Source organism: Abramis brama (genome assembly GCF_963993115.1).
Source record: "Abramis brama genome assembly, chromosome: 9".
Lineage (NCBI taxonomy): Eukaryota > Metazoa > Chordata > Actinopteri > Cypriniformes > Leuciscidae > Abramis > Abramis brama.
Window position 1 is genome coordinate 43,438,430 of NC_139971.1, and position 20,082 is coordinate 43,458,511.

The 20,082-nt window shown below is 39.7% G+C and overlaps 1 protein-coding gene across 1 annotated transcript; it reads left to right on the forward strand.

The window, feature by feature from the left end:
* The first annotated feature begins 1,022 nt into the window (after positions 1 to 1,022).
* Positions 1,023 to 16,551, forward strand: LOC311089895 (interferon-induced very large GTPase 1-like). The gene is made up of 3 exons (XM_084124937.1): positions 1,023 to 1,056; positions 5,725 to 10,968; positions 15,566 to 16,551. Exon 2 carries the CDS (start codon positions 5,810 to 5,812, stop codon positions 10,556 to 10,558), a length of 4,749 nt encoding a protein of 1,582 aa, XP_083981063.1. The 5' UTR covers positions 1,023 to 1,056; positions 5,725 to 5,809; the 3' UTR covers positions 10,559 to 10,968; positions 15,566 to 16,551.
* The last annotated feature ends 3,531 nt before the right edge of the window (positions 16,552 to 20,082 follow it).

The following is a 20,082-nucleotide window of genomic DNA, read 5'->3' on the forward strand; positions in this document are numbered from 1 at the left end:
TCCGGATCGAACCGGGAGCGACCAGACAGCAGAGGATTCTGTTCGCAAATCAAACAATAATTTGTTATTGGTATGGTCTGATGCGCGTGAGTGTGGACTGTGATTGGATGATGCGGTCTCTTGATCACTAAAGTTTGTTGCTGTTGTATCAGTCAGTGGTTAGATCAGCGTAGCAGTCTATTTAATCGGGACAAGGGAGGTCCCGTACGGAACAAATAAATTAGACCCAAAATACGGGACGTCCCGGCTAATTCGGGACAGTTGGCAACCCTACGTCAGCAAGCATGACATCACTGTCAGAAATAGGGGTACAGTAGGAGTCCATTTCTGTCCCCCAAGGTATAATCTACACTAACGTACCCCATAGGGCTTATTATTGGACCTCAAGGTACATATATGTGCCTTTTTAAGGGTCAAAAAGCATTAAAAGGTACATATGTTTCTTTTAAAGGTTAAGGTACAATATTGTACCCCTGAGGGTACAGCCCCAGTGACAAGCCATCGTACACCTAAAAGTACAATTATTTTCTGAGAGTTTATTGTTTCCTGTAGTCTACTGTTGTGTAAGTTCATGTCATTTCATGTCATGTTTTTGTTTCATGTTTGGTTTTGTTTGTTAATAAACTGCACTTGGTTATCTCCAGTGGATACCCTTAGACTGGTCAGGATGGAAAACAGAAACTTGAAAACATGGAAAATGAAATAACAGTATGACAACTAGTTTCTGTCACATATATAATTAAAAACAAGTATTATGTATAATTTAAGTAACTAATGTGAATTATTAACAAACACACAAGACAGAAATAAAAAAAGTAACATTTACATACAAGAGTTAACCTCAGCTCAAATCAGCTGCAAGATCCTCAACATAAAAACAACTAACACTAAAACACTTTCACTTTCTTTCTTCCATGTCACATGAATAATTTTTTTTTTTTTAAAAAGACAACAGCATTCCACGTCACAACCTTATAAATAGACACAGCAGCCAGAGAACATTCACTCGCTCCTAACCGAATTGAAGATACAGAGAGGGAAGACTTCCACACTCAGGTTTGACTTTATACTCATTATTACTAGCATTACTCATTATTACTAGTATGACTCATTCATTACTGTGTGTGTGTGTGTGTGTGTGTGTGTGTGTGTGTGTGTAATTATGGACAATACTTATATATATATCAGAAGTATATATCAGAAAAAGATTGCACATTGTAAAACTTTTTTCAGTGTAAATTTGGCGTAATTAACTGTCAGCATCTTCACCTACAAAGTACTGTTATTTTTACAGCTTTTACTGTAAAAATCGTCCTGTAATTTATCTGTAAAATGCTGGCAGCACAGTTGCACTAAATTAAAAGTCAAGTTAATTAATTTAATTTGCAGGTGAACAGTTTGATTTAGTTGGGCTCTTGTCTTGACCTTTGATTTTATTACATTCTTTTTTTTTGTCTGCCATAAAGTGTTTATAAGACACGTTTTGCAAAGGCAAAAAAAAAAAGTCAGTGTAGTCAAAAAACAGTGTCGTTCCTATCAGTTGTTTGCTGTAGTCCTTAAAAAAAAACTATTTCTTTAATAGTGTTGGATTACAAATTTATTAAATGTTTAATTTAGGTTTCTACTACAATAGTATGTCAACTGAGAAAGTTATTAGTAGACTGATTTACAGAGTTTCCAGCAAGAGATTCCTGCCAGACCTGTTTTCTCTATTGTAAGTCACCTTTTGTCTTGAATGGCTCGAGCCCCAGTCAGCAGGTTGATGCAATGACAGGTACAATTCTAATCATGTATTTGTAATTTATGATGACATTAATCAATAAGCTTACAGAGAAATAAAGCATCAATCAAACAGGACAATATATTCAGCGCGGAGTTACCAAGGTTGTTAAATACATGCATTAAATCAATTCATGTGATCACCTATAGCATGCATAATTTCATTACACTGCAAACCTCAAAGCCATATAAATCACTTAAATACCACACCAATAACACAAAATATCAGGACATACCATCAATACCACTCACTCTAAATACATAGCCATCGTCAATAGCTATACAGTATAAGAGCCATATGGGAGTTAACCTGCTCTCCTACCCCCTTACTCACACACGCGCTCACTTTACACACAAATAGCGCCGGGGGACCAGTAGTTACACACATAAATTAGGGACTCCCGGCGCAATACCAAAACACACATCAATAACATTAAAATGAGAGTGTACTTCTGGCTTCCTTACCCGCTACCGGACGTGGGTTCCCACATTTAAAACTATTGAAGTTGCAGTGAGGAGCTGTGCCATTGCACAACCCACGTAAAGATGATAATTGATCAAATAACTACAATTGCAGATTGCTGTGAGGTTCGGGATGTGATGTCTGTCTAAAAATATGCAAATGTGCCGGAATTTAAATGCTAGATTAAGTGCGTAAATCATTTTGTTTACAAATTAGACGCTTTGCAGTTGTTATCCTATGTTAAATATTTCATTTTGCATGTGTTCATTGTGATTATAGCCTACTGGCAGGGTTTATAAAAGTTTGTAAAACTGACAGGATATTTGCTTTTGGAAACAGTCTATTTCCGAATGTAATCGCATGCATCTCTGATGATTATATTGTGTGTGTGTTGGGAAAAAAAACATAGATTAAACACACTCGCAAGAGACACACCGCAAAGCGGAGACATTATAGCATTGCCAACGGCACTGAGTGGAGTTTTGTCAGTGTAGTGGACACACGCAACGTTAACTGAGCAATGATGCAAACCTATGTTTTTTTTTGGTGCAAATCAACTGAACGCCTGTGACAGTGAAATTTGTAGTTGTAGAGAATAGCCACACATGTGTATTAGTAAATTTGAGAAATGTTTTAAGAGTTGCAAACTTGTAGACTTTTTTTTTCTCTTCCACAAACACAACACAACAGTTACACCTTCTCAAATTCTTCATTGCAGGTGGACAAATCCTATTCTACAAATCACAAATTAAGAAACTCGTACGCTCACATATTTGCTACAGTTGCTGCAGTGAATATGGTGCAAAACGCATTCACACACCCGCATCAAAAAATGTGAAGTCACGGAGAAGTTTTGCTCATCCGCAAATCAGTATGTGAATTCATCCGAGGAGAGCTGCACACTTGTAGAATATTTTCTCACAAATGTCTTGTATATTTTTCTAGCACAAACACAAGTACATAACTACAACTGCTTGAATCTGCTGCGACGAATCTCAAACACTGTTTTTCGCTTACAAGTGACAAGTTTCACGCGCTCTCCCTTTTGCACCATTGATAAATGTGAAATGTGGAGCAAAAGTGAGTTGTTCATCTGTAGAGGCAGTGGGCGGAGCCTACATGAATATTCATGAGTTTCCCGGGCGGATCTGATCATTTTAGTTCAGGCTCCTCATTTCTCAGCAGGTTTAATGGATTATTTCAAAAAAGGTAAATATAGTTTCAGCACGAACTTAAACGACAATTGTGTATTGTTTCGTAGAGTTTATAATATTTTTATTAATTTGCATGTTTTGTGCATTCATCGATGACTGAATGATTGCAGGCATTCACTTCATGTAGGCCTATATAAAGCACAGCAAACTTCAGGTGTATATGACATTCTTTTTTCAGACGAATACAATCAGAGTTATATTAAAAAATGTCCTGGCTCTTCCAAGTTTTGTAATGGCAGTGAATGACCGGTTTCTGTTTTCATAAAAGTGCATCTATCCATCATAAAAGTGCATCTATCCATCATAAAAGTACTCCACATGTCTCCAGGGGGTTAATAAAGACCCTGTGAAGCGAAGCAATGGGTTTGTGTAGGAAAAATATCCATATTTAAAACTTTATCGACTAAAATAACTAGCTTCCGGCAGACAGCCGTGCGCATCGATTTACGGCGAAAGACTAACCCTTGAACTTGACGCACAATGTAATATCGAACACGAAACCGCAGAGGATAGATCAAAACATCAATCACGAATTAGAAGTATAAATCAAGAACTTTTTGAGAGAAATGTCGCAGGAACTTTAGTTTGTTGCCCAGCCCTGCTTGTTTGAACCGCGAGAGGCGTCACAGCTTGCACTACTCCTAAGACATACATCGCCAAGTGTTACTCTTTTGGCGTGAGTCGACATGCATATTTTTCTTACGCAAATGTATCGCTTCACTTCAAGAGTTTTTATTAACCCCGCAGAGCCGTGTGGAGCACTTTTATCATGGATGGATGCACTTTTAAAGACTTCAAAACAGAAACCAGTCAAAAAAATATATATATATAAAAAGAGTTAAGAGCCCAACTAATGTAAACAATAATCTGTTATGGTGACTTCATATAAAATAGAGTTAAACCTCTCTTGGGTCTCAATAACAACTTTTGTAGACTACTAACAGAAATAAAGTCAGTCTGGTTAGTAATAAGTAAAGCTGGTAATGCTGTTAGGGTTAGGGTTAGGTTAGGGTTAGGTTTTTAATCCTCCTCTGCTGAGATCTTCAGAGATCTTGTGTCTCATGGGCACATAATCACTCTGTGGGAGGCAGAATAATTGCTGGTTGGTAGGGGATCAAATACTCAATCAGATGCTAATCATTTTATAACCTTTATATGATGTGTTTTTCTCTGGATTTTCTTGTTGATATTTCGTCTCTATCAGTTAAAATAAACCTACCTTAAAGGAGAAGTTCACTTTCAAAAAAACTTTTGCTGATAATTTACTCACCCCCATGTCATCCAAGATGTCCATGTCTTTCTTTCTTCAGTCGCAAAGAAATTAAGGTTTTTGATGAAAACATTCCAGGATTTCCCCCCATGTAATGGATTCTATTGGGACCCAAACGGTAGAAGGTCCAAATGACAGTTTAAGTGCAGCTTCAAAGGGCTTTAAACGATACCAGACGATGAATAAGGGTCTTATCTAGCGAAACGATCGGTCATTTCCAAAATAAATAAAAAAGTTTAAGTTTTATAAGCACAAACGCTCGCCTTGCTCTGTTCTGTGATGCGCGTTCGTGACGTCACGTAATACGCAATTACGCTGAAAAGGTCACGCTTGAAAAATTTCTGTCCTGAAGAAAATGTTCTTTTTGGCTTTTTAATATTAAAACACCCAGGATACGCACACGAAATGGGCATTTTAAACGATAAACTGACATAAATACATTTGAAAATGTGTATATGGTCCTCCTTCCGCACATTTGTAAACACGTCAACTTGACCTTTTCAACGTAATTGCGTATTACGTGACGTCTTCAACGCGCATCACAGAACAGAGCAAGGCGAGCGTTTGTGCTTATAAAACTTAAACTTTTTTATTTATTTTGGAAATGACCGATCGTTTCGCTAGATAAGACCCTTATTCATCGTCTGGTATCGTTTAAAGCCCTTTGAAGCTGCACTTAAACCTTCTACCGTTTGGGTCCCAATAGAATCCATTACATGGGGGGAAATCCTGGAATGTTTTCATCAAAAACCTTAATTTCTTTGCGACTGAAGAAAGAAAGACATGGACATCTTGGATGACATGGGGGTGAGTAAATTATCAGCAAAAGTTTTTTTGAAAGTGAACTTCTCCTTTAAAAACTATAGACCCTTCCTTTCTTTGTAAGTGGGCAAACTTACAAAATCATCAGGGGATCCAATCATTATTTTCTCCATTTTATATTTGTTCCGTATAAAAGTTATTTCTCAAAATAAATAAAATATTTACTTAATCAACAGGGGAAACAAGGACTGTGGACAATCAGGAGTCAGTCCTGATCAACACCATCATTACAACAGGAAAATACTGAAAAAGACGGAAAAAATGAATAATCTGTTTCACAAACTTCATCTTGAAGTCGGGCGTCTCAATAACCTGAGCCCAGCAGATGTTCTTCAGATAACTACACATTCTTTACAGTCCAATGAGTCTTGTGCTGAGGAAGAGCTGTTTCAGACTTTCCTTCAAAAACTATTGATGATGAACTACAGAGCAAGATACATCAAAATTAAAGAGACCAGTAAACAGGATCAAACAAAACAGGGAGACTTGTTTAAATCCAGGAGTGAAAATGTTCATGATGTTTTTGAAATAATGTCTTTTTCAAACAAAGGAACGAATCGATCTGATCAAATTCACCCGATGGATGTTCAGATGGCTGTGTTTCTTTGTGCTGATGATTTCCTGAAGCAGCTGATGGTCACTAAACTGTCTCAGTGTCAGTACGCTCTGCCTCTGCTTGTTCCTAATCCATTCACACATCAGACTGAGTTTCCTCTCTGGACATTCAGACAAATCAACAAGAGCTGGAAGATGAGAAACCCCAACGATGAAACCATCAGTCAAACCCAGCTGATCTACAAGGCACAAACTCCAATGGTGTCTTTCTTCAGGTTTGACTCTGTGTCTTCATCCAAGTCTGAGCTGATGAACAGTCTGATCAATGAGAAACACAACACATTCTTCCACAGGAACTGCCCAGGCAGCAGCAGATCCAGAGTCCTGATGGATGGAGTGGTGGAGATCGCCTGGTTCTGCCCCTCTGGGAAAAACACGGATAAATTCAATGACTGTGTTGCGTTCTGTAATCTACACGGTGATGCAGAAGACCATGAGAAACAGCGGCTGATCCTCACTGAAATGTCCTCAGTCAATGTTGTCCTTCTAGCACAACCTGACAGGAATTCCAGAAGTGCAAAAACAATCCAAAACCTGTACACAAACACGAAGCCACTCATATTTATTTTCACTGAGGATGAATCTACTATGATTGAGACAGACAAAGGAAAATACAAGATTGGTATGAAAGGTAGAAATCAATCAGAAGTATCTGAAGATCTCAGAAGAGCTATAAATGATTGTCTCTCAGAATCATCTTCCACTTTCAGACTTGAAGATTTGTCCAAACACTCAGACATCAGAGTAGATGAGAAAGATAATGAAGACTGCAGGAGAGGAAGAGAGGCAGCACAGTCGATGATTAGTTTGCTGGTGAAGAAAGATCTGATAGGAATCAAAGAATCAATTCTGCCTCATCAGGGAAAACTGTGGCATCAGTGGAGTCAGAAGAACAAAGAACTACACCGATCTCGAGAAGATGAAATAGAAATGGAAATCAGTGGAAAACGAACAGAACTAAAGGAAATCCGTAAACGGCAGCATGAATCTAACACCAGTGAGTTTATGAAGCTCCTCATTATAAAAATGAACTCACATAATAAACATGAGAAGATGTTTTTCATTACGTGGCTCGGAAACCTCCTGGATGAATATACATCAGCTGATATTTCTGTTATACATCTCCAATATGATGAAAAGTGGTCAACAGTCTTAAAACTGAAAGAGAAACATGATAAATCTGAACAACTCACAGATGAACAAGCTGAGCTTGAGAGAATATCTAAGGATCTTCAGGCTGCAGGCTTTGGTTTGGAGCACATCATGAGGGAGATCGGTCAGATCTATGAATCATGTTCATCTGTGAAGGAGAACAAGAAAGACCTGCAGGTTCACTACTCTTCTCTCCCGAGTCTTGCAGCAGAGATGATGATCTCTGGATTTCCACTGGAGCTGATGGATGGAGATGCTGCTCATGTTCCTCTGATCTGGATCTCTGCTGTTCTAGATGAACTCGTAAAGAAACTGGGAGACCAGAGGGTCTTTGTGCTGTCAATTTTAGGGATTCAGAGCTCTGGGAAATCCACCATGCTGAACGCCATGTTTGGGCTCCAGTTTGCCGTCAGTGCTGGCAGGTGCACCAGAGGAGCGTTCATGCAGCTGGTCAAAGTCTCAGACGTGATGAAAACACAAATGAAATCTGACTATATTCTGGTTGTTGAAACTGAGGGTTTTCGTGCTCTAGAACTGGCTGGAAAATCAACAACACATCATGATAATGAATTGGCCACATTTGTTGTAGGTCTTGGACATCTGACCTTGATCAACATCTTCGGAGAAAACCCATCTGAGATGCAGGACGTTCTTCAGATTGTTGTTCAGGCCCTCATGAGGATGAAGAAGGTCAGACTGAATCCCAGATGTGTGTTTGTGCATCAGAACGTCCCAGATGTCACAGCTGGAGAGAAAAACATGGAGGGAAGAAGACGACTGCAGGAGAAACTGGATGAGATGACAAAACTCGCTGCTAAAGATGAAGTCTATGATGCAGATCGTTTCAGCGATATTATTAGATTTGATGTTCAGAATGATGTGAAGTATTTTGCTCAGCTCTGGGAGGGAAGCCCACCCATGGCACCACCAAACCCGAACTACTGTGAGAATATTCAAGACCTCAAGAAGACTATTATATCTCATGTCTCACAATCAGATGGAATAAAGCTGGAAGACTTAAAATATTGTATTAAAGATCTCTGGGAGGCTTTACTGAATGAACGATTCGTCTTCAGCTTCAGAAATTCTCTGGAGATTTCAGCCTACAGGAAACTGGAGACTGAATACAGCAAGTGGTCCTGGAGTCTTCGCAGCGCCATGATGGAAACTGAGAATAAACTGCACAAACAAATAGAAAATAAAGAAATTCATGAGGTTGAGAAAACCACTCTTCAAAGAGAACTGAAGAAGAAAAGTGACGAAGTGAAAAAATCAATGGCAGAATTCTTTGAGAAAGACACAGATAAAGATATGCTGATTCAGTGGAAAACATCATTTGAGCTCAAAATCAAGGATGTTCAGGAAAACATTGTGAGAGAAACAAAGAGGAAATTAAATGAGGTTCTTCAGCAGAGAGGCCTGAAGAAAAAGTTTGATGATGAGAGGAAACAGCATGAAGACACTCTCTATAAAAAGAGTGAAGAACTTGCCTTAAAATTCAAAGACAAAGGTAACGATGAAGAAAGACTGAAGAAAGAGTTTGATAAGTTTTGGGAAGAGTGGATGAAGAGGATCATCACAGACAATCCAGCAATCAAAGACATTGATATAATGAGAGATGTGAGAGAGATGCTCAGTAAAGTGTATGAAAGTGCTGCTGTAGACCACTGGAGCGAGAGCAGTGAGTACAACAACATTTTCACTGTGCCAAGTTATTCAGATTATGCTATTTACAAAACGTCCACACAGGGAAAGATTATAGAGGCTGTAAAGGATGCTTACAAAGCAGTTAAAGAAACACTTGGATATACTCAAACTCTATCTCCAGAAGATGAAGCCCAAATAAGATCATTAGTCACAGATGTTGCTCAGAAGACAAACAAAATGATTATGTCATCTAACATTTCAAAGATGGGCTACAACAAGAGCTACATTCAACAAGTTGTAGATTACATCCAGGCAAGAATATCAGCCCATGAGGAAGGAGTAAAATATGTGTTCAAGAATGAATTTTTCATGGCTTTGTCTTACTCCATCTTTAAGAAAGAAAAAGAGATGATCACTGAACAACAAAGACTGTTCAGGGAAGCCAATGATCCTGTTCTCTATTTGCAGAAGAAGAGAGAAGAGTACTATAGTATTTTCCAGAAATACTGCAATGGATCTGCTTCGGCTGCAATTTTTGGTGAGATCATCTGTCAGAAACTTAAACAGCCCATTGAGCAGAGCGTCTACAAGAAGACTGCCAAAGATCTGACAGATGAAATTAAATCAAACTCTGCAGCTCTGAATGGAAACAGATCAAAGCTGGAGAAACATATCCTGAAGGTACTGGCAAACAAGGAGGATTTTGGCAAATACATGAACTACATTCATTATCCCAGAGATTACTTCAAGAGCTTCATCAGAGATGAAGTCAGTCAGTACATCAATGATAATTTCAGTGTCAGTGTTTTACCCAAGATGAAGAAGAGCATTGAATTCCTGCAGCAGAAAATAATAAAAGCAGCTCGTGAATCTACTGAATATGTTCAAGCGAACAGAGGAGATTTTGGTTTGTGGTTGAAGAATTTCACACAGAAGCTCTCAGATGTGCTGATCTTCTCTGAACAAGACCTCAGTGGAGTGAAACATCGTGATGTTGAGGATTTCAACATCCTAAAAGATGTGATAGCACAAGAACTTCCTGCTATAGTGTCTGACATCAGCAGAAGATTCAACACAAATACATTTCCTGTGAAGCTGGACCACAATTTCAGACCAGATGAGATTCTGATTAATCACTTCTGTAAGTGCTGTTGGGTTCAGTGTCCGTTCTGTAAAGCCATCTGCACCAGCACCATAGAAAACCATGAGGATAAACCACACTACACTGATCACAGTGTTCCTTTCCACAGAATGAATGGAATATCAGGGTTTTCATACAGGGATACAACAAACTTGTCTGCTTGGATCTGCACATCATCTGTAGCAAGCAACGATCAGTCATTTTTCCCTGATGCCTCAGATAAATCAGTCCCATATAGACGATACAGAACAGCAGGAGGAAAATATGCAAAGTGGAGCATCACCCCTGATCTCTCTGAGCTGCCCTACTGGAAGTGGTTTGTGTGCAGATTCCAGAAAGATCTGGAAAAACACTATCAGAAAACATTTGAGAGGACAGGGAGTCGTAAGATACCAGATGGATGGAGAACATGCACAAAACAGGAGGCTATTGAGAGTTTGGATAAATACATCTAAATGTATAAATGAAAAAAGTTTAAAAGTCTTTGATTTGCAGTTTAAAAAAAAAAAATAGTTTGTTCATCACCACAGTGAATATGTTATCAATTCATTATACTTTACAGTAGTTTAAATAGTTTATTTACAACAAAATGGATGGTTAATATGTGGTACATTTGTTATTTGCAAACTAGTCTTCACTGGTAGTGGCAAACCTGTAACAAACCTTTATTTAACTGACTGTTTGAAAGACACTTCTGTGGCAAACCAAGTGGCATCATTGAAGACTTTCAGATGCAAAGATAATTTACATGTAAAAAAAAATGGACACACTTGCAGCATGTTTTCCAGAATTGTGATGAAGAAGTTGTGAAGTCAGACACTTTCTACTTTCTGTAGAGTCACCTGATCTACATTAAAGTCACACAGTTCCCTTTCGAAAGGGAACTCTACACTACGTCAGAATGACGCTATGGGGAACGCCTCAGGCGTGACAGGTGTCTGAAATAAATATCAACTCACGTCAATCATGTTGACCGGCGACAGCCCGTGAATCATCAGCTTGATTGATTAACGCGCGACCTGGATGTATAAAGGGGAGCCTTGCACACATGACAACATCTTTTCGTCTTCAGGGACTGTTTGTCTGTTTTGAGAATATCGCTGAAGCACGCGGGAGGCTCTCGAGAGAGCCTCTTGTGCAAACTGTGAGCGTTTTTCATTTAAAAATGCTCCGCTCTCGTCGGACCCTTTTCTCGATCTGTGAAACAATACTGTTTGGGTACGAGGCGTTCACAGTCAGTTCCTGAGGGTGCTCGCAGTGTTCATTAAGAAATATCTCGGCGCGCGTGAGAAAAAAAAAAAAAAAAAATAATCCGTGCGCTGTCGGATGTTTCAACCTCGCACCTGCTGACTTTCTTCTCGAGGGATGAAAGCCAAATATACGGCTCGTTTCTCGCGCTTGCCGAGGCAGTGTGTAGACTACGAGAACGTATAAATGTTAAAACAGTATTGTCTGGTGATTATGGCTGCATTTAATTCTATGAATTAAAATGATGGAATATTATCTGACTTTTATGAAGTTAGATATTTAGTAATTCAGCCTATCATCCAGATCGCGTTATCCAGTGTTTTTGGCTGCATTTTAATTAAGGAATTAAAATGATGAGCAGTGAACAAAAAGAGCAGGTGTAATTCTGGTCTTTTTGTAAAATGTGAAATTAACATATTTCTGTTTCTTTTCAGACCACGTTTCCTGTCTGGGGCAAAATGTTGTGGGTAAGAAAGTAAATCTAAGATTTTTTCGATGGTCAGGTAGTAGGTCTTATCAGGCCTCCTTGACCAGACAGTCCCCATTTTGCAACCGGACAGTGCTTGGGCCTCCCTGAGGTGAGCTCCCAGGAATTGACTGTCAAGGAGTAATGTGGTTATCAGGTTATAGGCCTCACTAGGCCTTCTTGAATATGAGCTTCCACATACTATGGTTGAATGAGCTCCCACATATTATGGTTATCAGGTCATAGGCCTCACTAGGCCTTCCTGAATATGAGCTCCCACATACTGTGGTTATCAAGTTATAGGCCTCTCCAGGCCTTCCTGAATATGAGCTCCCACATACTGTGGTTGTATTTGAGCTCCCACTTACTGTGGTTAGCAGGTCAGAGGCCTCACCAGGCCTTCCTGTATTTGAGCTCCCACATATTGTGGTGGAATATGAGCTCCCACATACTGTGGTTAGCAGGTCAGAGGCCTCACTAGGCCTTCCTGAATATGAGCTCCCACACACTGTGGTTGAATATGAGCTCCCACATTCTGTGGTTATCAAGTTATAGGCCTCACTAGGCCTTCTTGAATATGAGCTCCCACATGCTGTGGTTGTCAGGTCATAGGCCTCACTAGGCCTTCCTGAGTATGAGCTCCCACATACTGTGGTTGAATATGAGCTCCCACAGACTGTAGTCGCCAGGTTATAGGCCTCACCAGGCCTTCCTGGTTACAAGCCTCCACATGTCAGGTTACAGGCCTCACTGGCCTTCCTGAATGTGAGCTCCCACTTACTGTTGTTGAATATGAGCTCCCATGTTATGTGGTTATCAAGTTATAGGCCGCACTAGGCCTTCTTGAATATGAGCTCCCACATACTGTGGTTATCAGGTCAGAGGCCTCACCAGGCCTTCCTGAATATGAGCTCCCACATACTGTGGTTAGCAGGTCAGAGGCCTCACTAGGCCTTCCTGAATATGAGCTCCCACATACTGTGGTTATCAAGTTATAGGCCTCTCCAGGCCTTCTTGAATATAGCTCCCATGTAATGTGGTTATCAGGTCATAGGCCTCACTAGGCCTTCCTGAAAATGAGCTCCCACATACTGTGGTTGAATATGAGCTCCCACATTCTGTGGTTATCAAGTTATAGGCCTCACCAGGCCTTCTTGAATATGAGCTCCCACATACTGTGGTTATCAGGTCATAGGCCTCACCAGGCCTTCCTGAATATGAGCTCCCACATACTGTGGTCGCCAGGTTACAGGCCTCACCAGCCTTCCTGAATGTGAGCTCCCACATACTGTGGCCGCCAGGTTACAGGCCTCACCCGGCCTTCCTGAGTATGAGCTCCCACACACCGTGGTCGCAGGTCTTCCTAGTTATGAGCTTCCTCATGTCAGGTTACAGGCCTCATCCGGCCTTCTTGAATGGGAGTTCCCACTTACTGTGGTCACCAGGTTTCAGGCTTCATAGGCCTTCCTGAGTATGAGCTCCCACATACTGTGGTCGCCAGGTTACAGGCCTCACAGGCCTTCCTGAGTATGAGCTCCCACATACTGTGGTCGCCAGGTTGCAGGCTTCCTAAGGCCTTCCTGGTTATGAGTTTTTCACATGTCAGGTTACAGGCCTCATCCAGGCCTTCCTGAATGTGAACTCCCACTCTCTGTGGTCGCTAGGGTTTAGGCCGCACTGGTTGTGAGCTTCCACATGTCAGGTTGCAGGCCTCATCAGGCCTTCCTGAATGTGAGCTCCCACGCATTGTGTCCATCAGGTTATAGGCCTCATCTGGCCTTCCTGATCATGGGTTCCCACATGCTGTGGTTGCCAGGTTACAGGCCTCACCGGCCTTCCTGGATACGAGCTCCCACAGTCTGTGGTCGTCAGGTCACAGGCCTCAGGGGCCTTCCTGAGAATGAGCTCCCACTTACTGTGGTCGTCAGGTTATAGGCCTCACTAGGCCTTCCTGAATATAGAGTGATGAAGTACATGCACCTTTACTTCATCTATTTTTCTTAAACCCATGCTTATGGTAAGTCACACGACTAACGTCCTGTGTACTTTCTAAAATCCATTTTTATGGTAAGGGTCATGCGCTGTTCGCTTCGGTCCCTTCCTATGTGGCTCAGACCTTGGTCTTTCACCTTGGATCCCACTCTAGATGCGTCCTGTCGTCACTTTTTACGACAGACGCCTTTCTCTAGCTAACTTCCACATTCTGATGAGCTCCCACACACTGTGGTCACCGTGTTACAGGCCTCACCGGCCTTCCCGAGTATGAGCTCCCACATGCTGTGGTCGCCAGGTTAGAGGCCTCATCAGGCCTTCTTGGGTTCAGAATGGCTAAGTACATGCACTTTCTTTCATGTACTTTCTATTTCCATATTTATGGTAAGGGTTGTGCGCTGTATGCTTTATTCCCTTTCTGAAAGTGAGCTCCCACAGGTTGTGGTCCCCAGGTTATAGGCCTCACCGGCCTTCCTGATAGGAGTTCCCACATGCTGTGGTCGCTAGGTTAGAGGCCTCATCGGCCTTCCTGATTTGAGCTCCCACATGCTGTGGTCGCCAGGTTACAGGCCTCACCGGCCTTCCTGATATGAGCTCCCACATACTGTGGTTAGCAGGTCAGAGGCCTCACTAGGCCTTCCTGAATATGAGCTCCCACATACTGTGGTTGAATATGAGCTCCCACATGCTGTGGTCACCAGGTCAGAGGCCTCACCGGCCTTCCTGAAGGTAAGCTCCCATATATTGTGGTTGAATACAAGCTCCCCATGTTGTGGTCGCCAGGTTAGAGGTCCTACCAGGCCTTCCTGGAGGTAAGCTCCCTTTAGGCCCTCACAGGCCTCCTCAGTGTTTTGAAACTCAAACACTGGGTAGATCCATGGATAGAGTAGAGAAACTCCCCTCGCTGGCAAGGGTTGTAAAGCACTATGCTGAGTCATACTCTCCAGGATGTCCCGTCTCTGAGATCCGGGCTGAGTGGTCCACTGCCTGCTTCGCAGTCCCTCGGGTTGGATGCCTTCCTAAGGCAAGTTCCAGAGGCTCTGTCTTTGGACAGACAGGAAGTGGCCAGACTTTAGTGTCTTATGTAGTGACACCAGGTCAGGCCTGCCTGGTGGTATTTCAGGTGGCACGTTCCCCTGAACAGTGACTGGCTGGGGTTCCCTCGGGTCCCCTAGCCACATTCCCTAGAAGGGACCCTTTCTAGTTTTTGAATTGTGGTCCTAGGCCTTTGAGCTGGCCCAGGTAGACCTTCCTTTAAAACTGTGAGGTTTTCTGTGGTATCATTTAGCTTGGGCTATGACCGTAGGGAATGCTGTCACTGACAGCCCAGTGTGACCTGAGGGCATGCACTCCCCTTAGCATGGTGGCGTTGGTATATCGTTCCCCATAGCGTCATTCTGACGTAGTGTAGAGTTCCCTTTCGAAAGGGAACGTCTCAGGTTACGACTGTAACCTATGTTCCCTGAGAACAGGGAACGAGACACTACGTCTTCCTGCCATGCCTCGGGGCCTGCCTGCAACAGTCCCTTCAGACGATAGGATGTTGTCATGTGTGCAAGGCTCCCCTTTATACATCCAGGTCGCGCGTTAATCAATCAAGCTGATGATTCACGGGCTGTCGCCGGTCAACATGATTGACGTGAGTTGATATTTATTTCAGACACCTGTCACGCCTGAGGCGTTCCCCATAGCGTCATTCTGACGTAGTGTCTCGTTCCCTGTTCTCAGGGAACATAGGTTACAGTCGTAACCTGAGACGTTTGTGTCCATGCAGGCGAAACCAAAAGCCTTTGCTTAACTTTTAAATTGCCGCTACATTTTCTTACACAACTGAGCAGAATGTTGTCTCTAAGCTGAATTTGTGCATGTGTTTAATAATGTGAGCAGTCATGTAATCTACAGAATATTTCATAAAGTATATGAGGATACGGGGTGTGATATACGATCATGTTGTGCATGTAAATGATACCACTTTAGATCTTATATAAATCTTATATATTTGATTCAACATGTAGTAAACTTGTGTAGTCAGCAGAACTGACTGAAAGGTGAAAGGTGTTAGATTAGGAATTATATGTTTAATGGTTGTTGTAAGAGCATTCAAAAACAAAATGTTATCAAGTATCCTATACACTGTTAACCCTTGGGAGTAAAAAAAGGCAAAATTCTGACAGTATCATGTTATTTTCCATTAAAACAGTAATATACCTTAAAAAGCAATGCATTATGGGTTATATTTGTCACTTTCAAGAAAATAGCCTACAGGAGTACACTGTGAACTAGATAAAAAAGTTTGTAGACAAACTTTACGTTGTGTAGGAAATTATTTGAATTTTGTTTGATATTTTGGACCTACAAATACACTTCCAGATACATACGCACGCACACACTTACACAAAGGCCCAAAGCACAGAGGACGAAAAGCACGGAAGAATGCCCATTTAAGGGAGACAATGTTGTCACCAAACCCCCCTTGTGCAATAGAAGGCTGATGTCACATGCTTTAGTTCCTCTGGAATAAACCCAAGAAACTGCATAGGAACAATGTTACCCAGTTCTGTATAATATGACTGCTTTTTTTGACTGTTGGTTGTTGCATTTTTGATTCCGATGGCGTTTGCATCCCTGGAGAGAAATTAGTTCTCTTCTAGCTCAGTTTATTAACTGCAATTCGTTTTGCTTTTATTGCTCTGCTGTATTATTTTAACTTGAAAACCTCGGATGAGAACAAGGTATGTTTTAAGATAAATACCAGATCTCACCACAGTTGGCATGAAAAAGCCTTGCCAGAAAGTTTGAAGAAGTTTTAAAAGCTTGAAGTTTGAAGGTTTTTATAGTTCCAAGTTTTAGTTTAGTAGTTTTAAAAAGTTTGAATGTTTTCAGTTTGAAATAGTTTAAGCTTTAGTATTTTTTAAAGTTTTCAGTTTGAAGGTTTTCAGTTTAGAAATATTAGAGAGAATGGAAAATGAGTCTTGATGGATTAGAAATAGTACATATAATGGCAGCTGATGGAGTCTAATGGGCCTCTACAACAGTCAAACTCTGAATTTAGTTTGGAGTTAGAATGACAGAAAGTTTATAGATAGATAGATGTTTTTTTCAAAACAGAAGATTGTCACTTTCAAAATGAAATGTGAAAATAAATGGAAAGTGTTGCGCCATTACAGTAACAGTTATAGATGCTCACGTGGCATGCAAGATTACTTTTTATTTTACTTTTTTCCCAGCGTTGAGCATTACAGCCAATCACACACGACTCTGTTGATCTAATGATGTAATGCCCAATCAGATGAGTTGAAAAGTGCAGTAAGATATTAATTCATAATCCTTTTATTTTTTCATGCTACTCAAATAACAATGTCTTGATTTTCTAATGCGTAAAAAGCAATTGACTAATTGCTAAACGGGTCATAAAAGAATGACATTTTCCCTCCTCAAAAATAAAAGTTTAATACATTATTTTAATCGACAGTAATCATTATTACAATATCACGAGTAATAATCGACAATGATGACATTTTTTCCAGTTACTAGGCAAAAAAGTTGCTGTCAAACCCGCCAATAGTAAGCAGCAAATCACTTTTATTGAGTGAGTCTGAGATTGAACAGATTCAATAATATTAGAAAAGCATCCCAGTATGCTCCTAATGAAGCTGGTTGAGAAGTGTGTAAAAGGTATAAAATAAAAAAAGTTTTGATTTGTTTAACAAATTTTCGGTCAGTATTATTTACATAGGCTACTTTGATTTTAGTTATTTGAGTTATAAATATATTATTTTTTGACTGCTTTTTTATAAGATTTTTATTTAGATTTTTTTTCTTCATTTGAAAGTATATTGGGTTGGTATAAAGGCTGGTTTCTAAAGTACTTCTTCCAGCCTCTATGTATTAATGTTCATGGGTAGCCTAAATGGGCTCCATTCAGACCTTAACATTAAGTATTTTACTGTTATGTGTCAACACGATTCAACAAGACATTTTCACCTGGCTATACCCAATGTTTAGTTATTTGATCTGTTGTGGTATTTATGCAAATTAGCACATACGTAATTAGATTATGCACCGTTGTCCATGTTAACAAACAATTTAAAAAAAATTGTAATTCATTTTTTGTTTGTCTTGATGTAAGTAATCAACTCAGTCATTTTCATGGTGATATCTAAAGGTTTAAATCTTTACCCTATTCACGTAAGAAAAATAATAAATAGGCCTTACTCAGGACATATTGAGGATACAAAATAAGTTGAGTTTGGTTCTGTTGCAATTTGTTCAACCTTTTTTCATAAAATGACTGGACTAGTCTGTTATCAAGAAATAACATTAGAATTCAACCAAGCCATGTAATAAAGTTAAATAAATGCTGAGAAAACTCACATCATACATTCAATAAGATATATGCAAGAGCAAACTAAATACACTAATATGTGTCAATAAGTTCAGTATGATTGCACAAACACTCTCATCTCGTCTCAACACTTTTGATTAATGCCTATGCAATTATTAATTTTGTCATTTCATTTGAATATCAACATTTGTAAGATTTTGTTATTTTTTAATGTAATTCTGTAATGCATGGGGGTATTTATTCAATAATTCCATTAATTAGATGAACATTTACGAAATCTTCACTTTTAAGCAAAACATGCTAATTGAGTGAAATAAATAAAATATGGATGATGATTTAAATAAACATTTAAATATACATATGCCTGTAGATAAACAATGTAATTAATTTACCTTAATGGATTTTACTGGAATTCTGATTTGTCTGTCATTATTTATTCAATTATAACTAAATTTAATTTAAAATAGAATAGCTGAGCTTAGTATGTTACATTACATTGTAACATTGTCAGCCTTTTTATATCAAATATTGTTCAAAGAAGTATTGATTTTTTTTTCTTCTTTTCATTGGGAAATAAGTGTGCAAATGTGTCTATTTATGTCCTATAATAACACACTGGCTGATGCATCATCATCATCCTCCTCATGGATGAATCCCCCCCCCCCCCCCCCCCATGCATTACTGTACAGAACAGCAGTTTATTTGTTTTATCTCTTCCACACAGCGATCATGTTTTCATAAAAGAAGCCCTTGAAGACCTCAAGATCTGCAGCTTTTGACCAGATTTAAAGCAGAACAATTATAAATCTACTTCTATTTCTCTTCTGTCATATTCAAGCCGGACAACTGTGATTAAATGTCAGAAAGCTGTCACACTTTTTACTCTAGTGAAAATTCCTAAGGATGTGGTTATTAGTCAGTTTCTGTATAAACAAATACTTTATTAAAGTCTAAACTACAAAAAAAAACTGTAATACACTGTTAACACACAGTAACCTCTTGCACACACCTCAATGACAGGACATGATGTCTCGCTGTATGGGGTAACTTGTCACAATGGAACCTGCCATTAAACTATTATAATGTATTTCAGTGTATGTAATGTATTTAAGTGTATGTAATGTATTTCACACACACACACACACACACACACACACACACACACACACACACACACACACACACACACACACACACACATACACACACACACACACACACACACACGCACACACACACACACCATCCTATATAGAGCAAATCTCCACAAAGACACGCCATTAAAAGCATTAGACAGCGCCCTCTTCTGGATTGAGTTTGTCCAATAATATTTGTCCAAACTACAGTGTTGATGTCCTACTGTATCTACAATGTAAAACAATTCGCAGTTAAAAATAAAACAAAGACTATTGAAGTGACTATTTCAGACTTACTTCAAAATGTAACGTCTAACTCAATGAGCTACTTTGTAATTATTTGTGAAATGTACAATCAATTTCTGAGTGAAAATAGTTTCAAAGTAAATCCAACACCATTTGTTTCAGTGGTGTAATACTTGACCTGTGTTTCTAACAGTGTCATTGGTCAAATGGTCGTGTGTGAGAATATATGGAAAAACTAAAATAAAGAAAAATGAGCGGAAGACATGAATATGAGTTTTTAGATAGCCTCAGTCTTCCACATTTTTAAAAGAGATAAGCCTCATAATTACTCTTTTCTGTGTGACAACTAGCCCTGGTTGTTATTAAAGAATGTTTAGAAATAGACATACTAACCAACATATACATCTTAATAGCATAATAAGAGGACATAATGACTCATTGAGTATATGCACTTCATAAGTACAGTGGGCTATACATCATAAATCTACATGAAAAGGTGCAAACACAAGAAAGCTGATTCCTTAAACGCAATATTACACTTTTTAG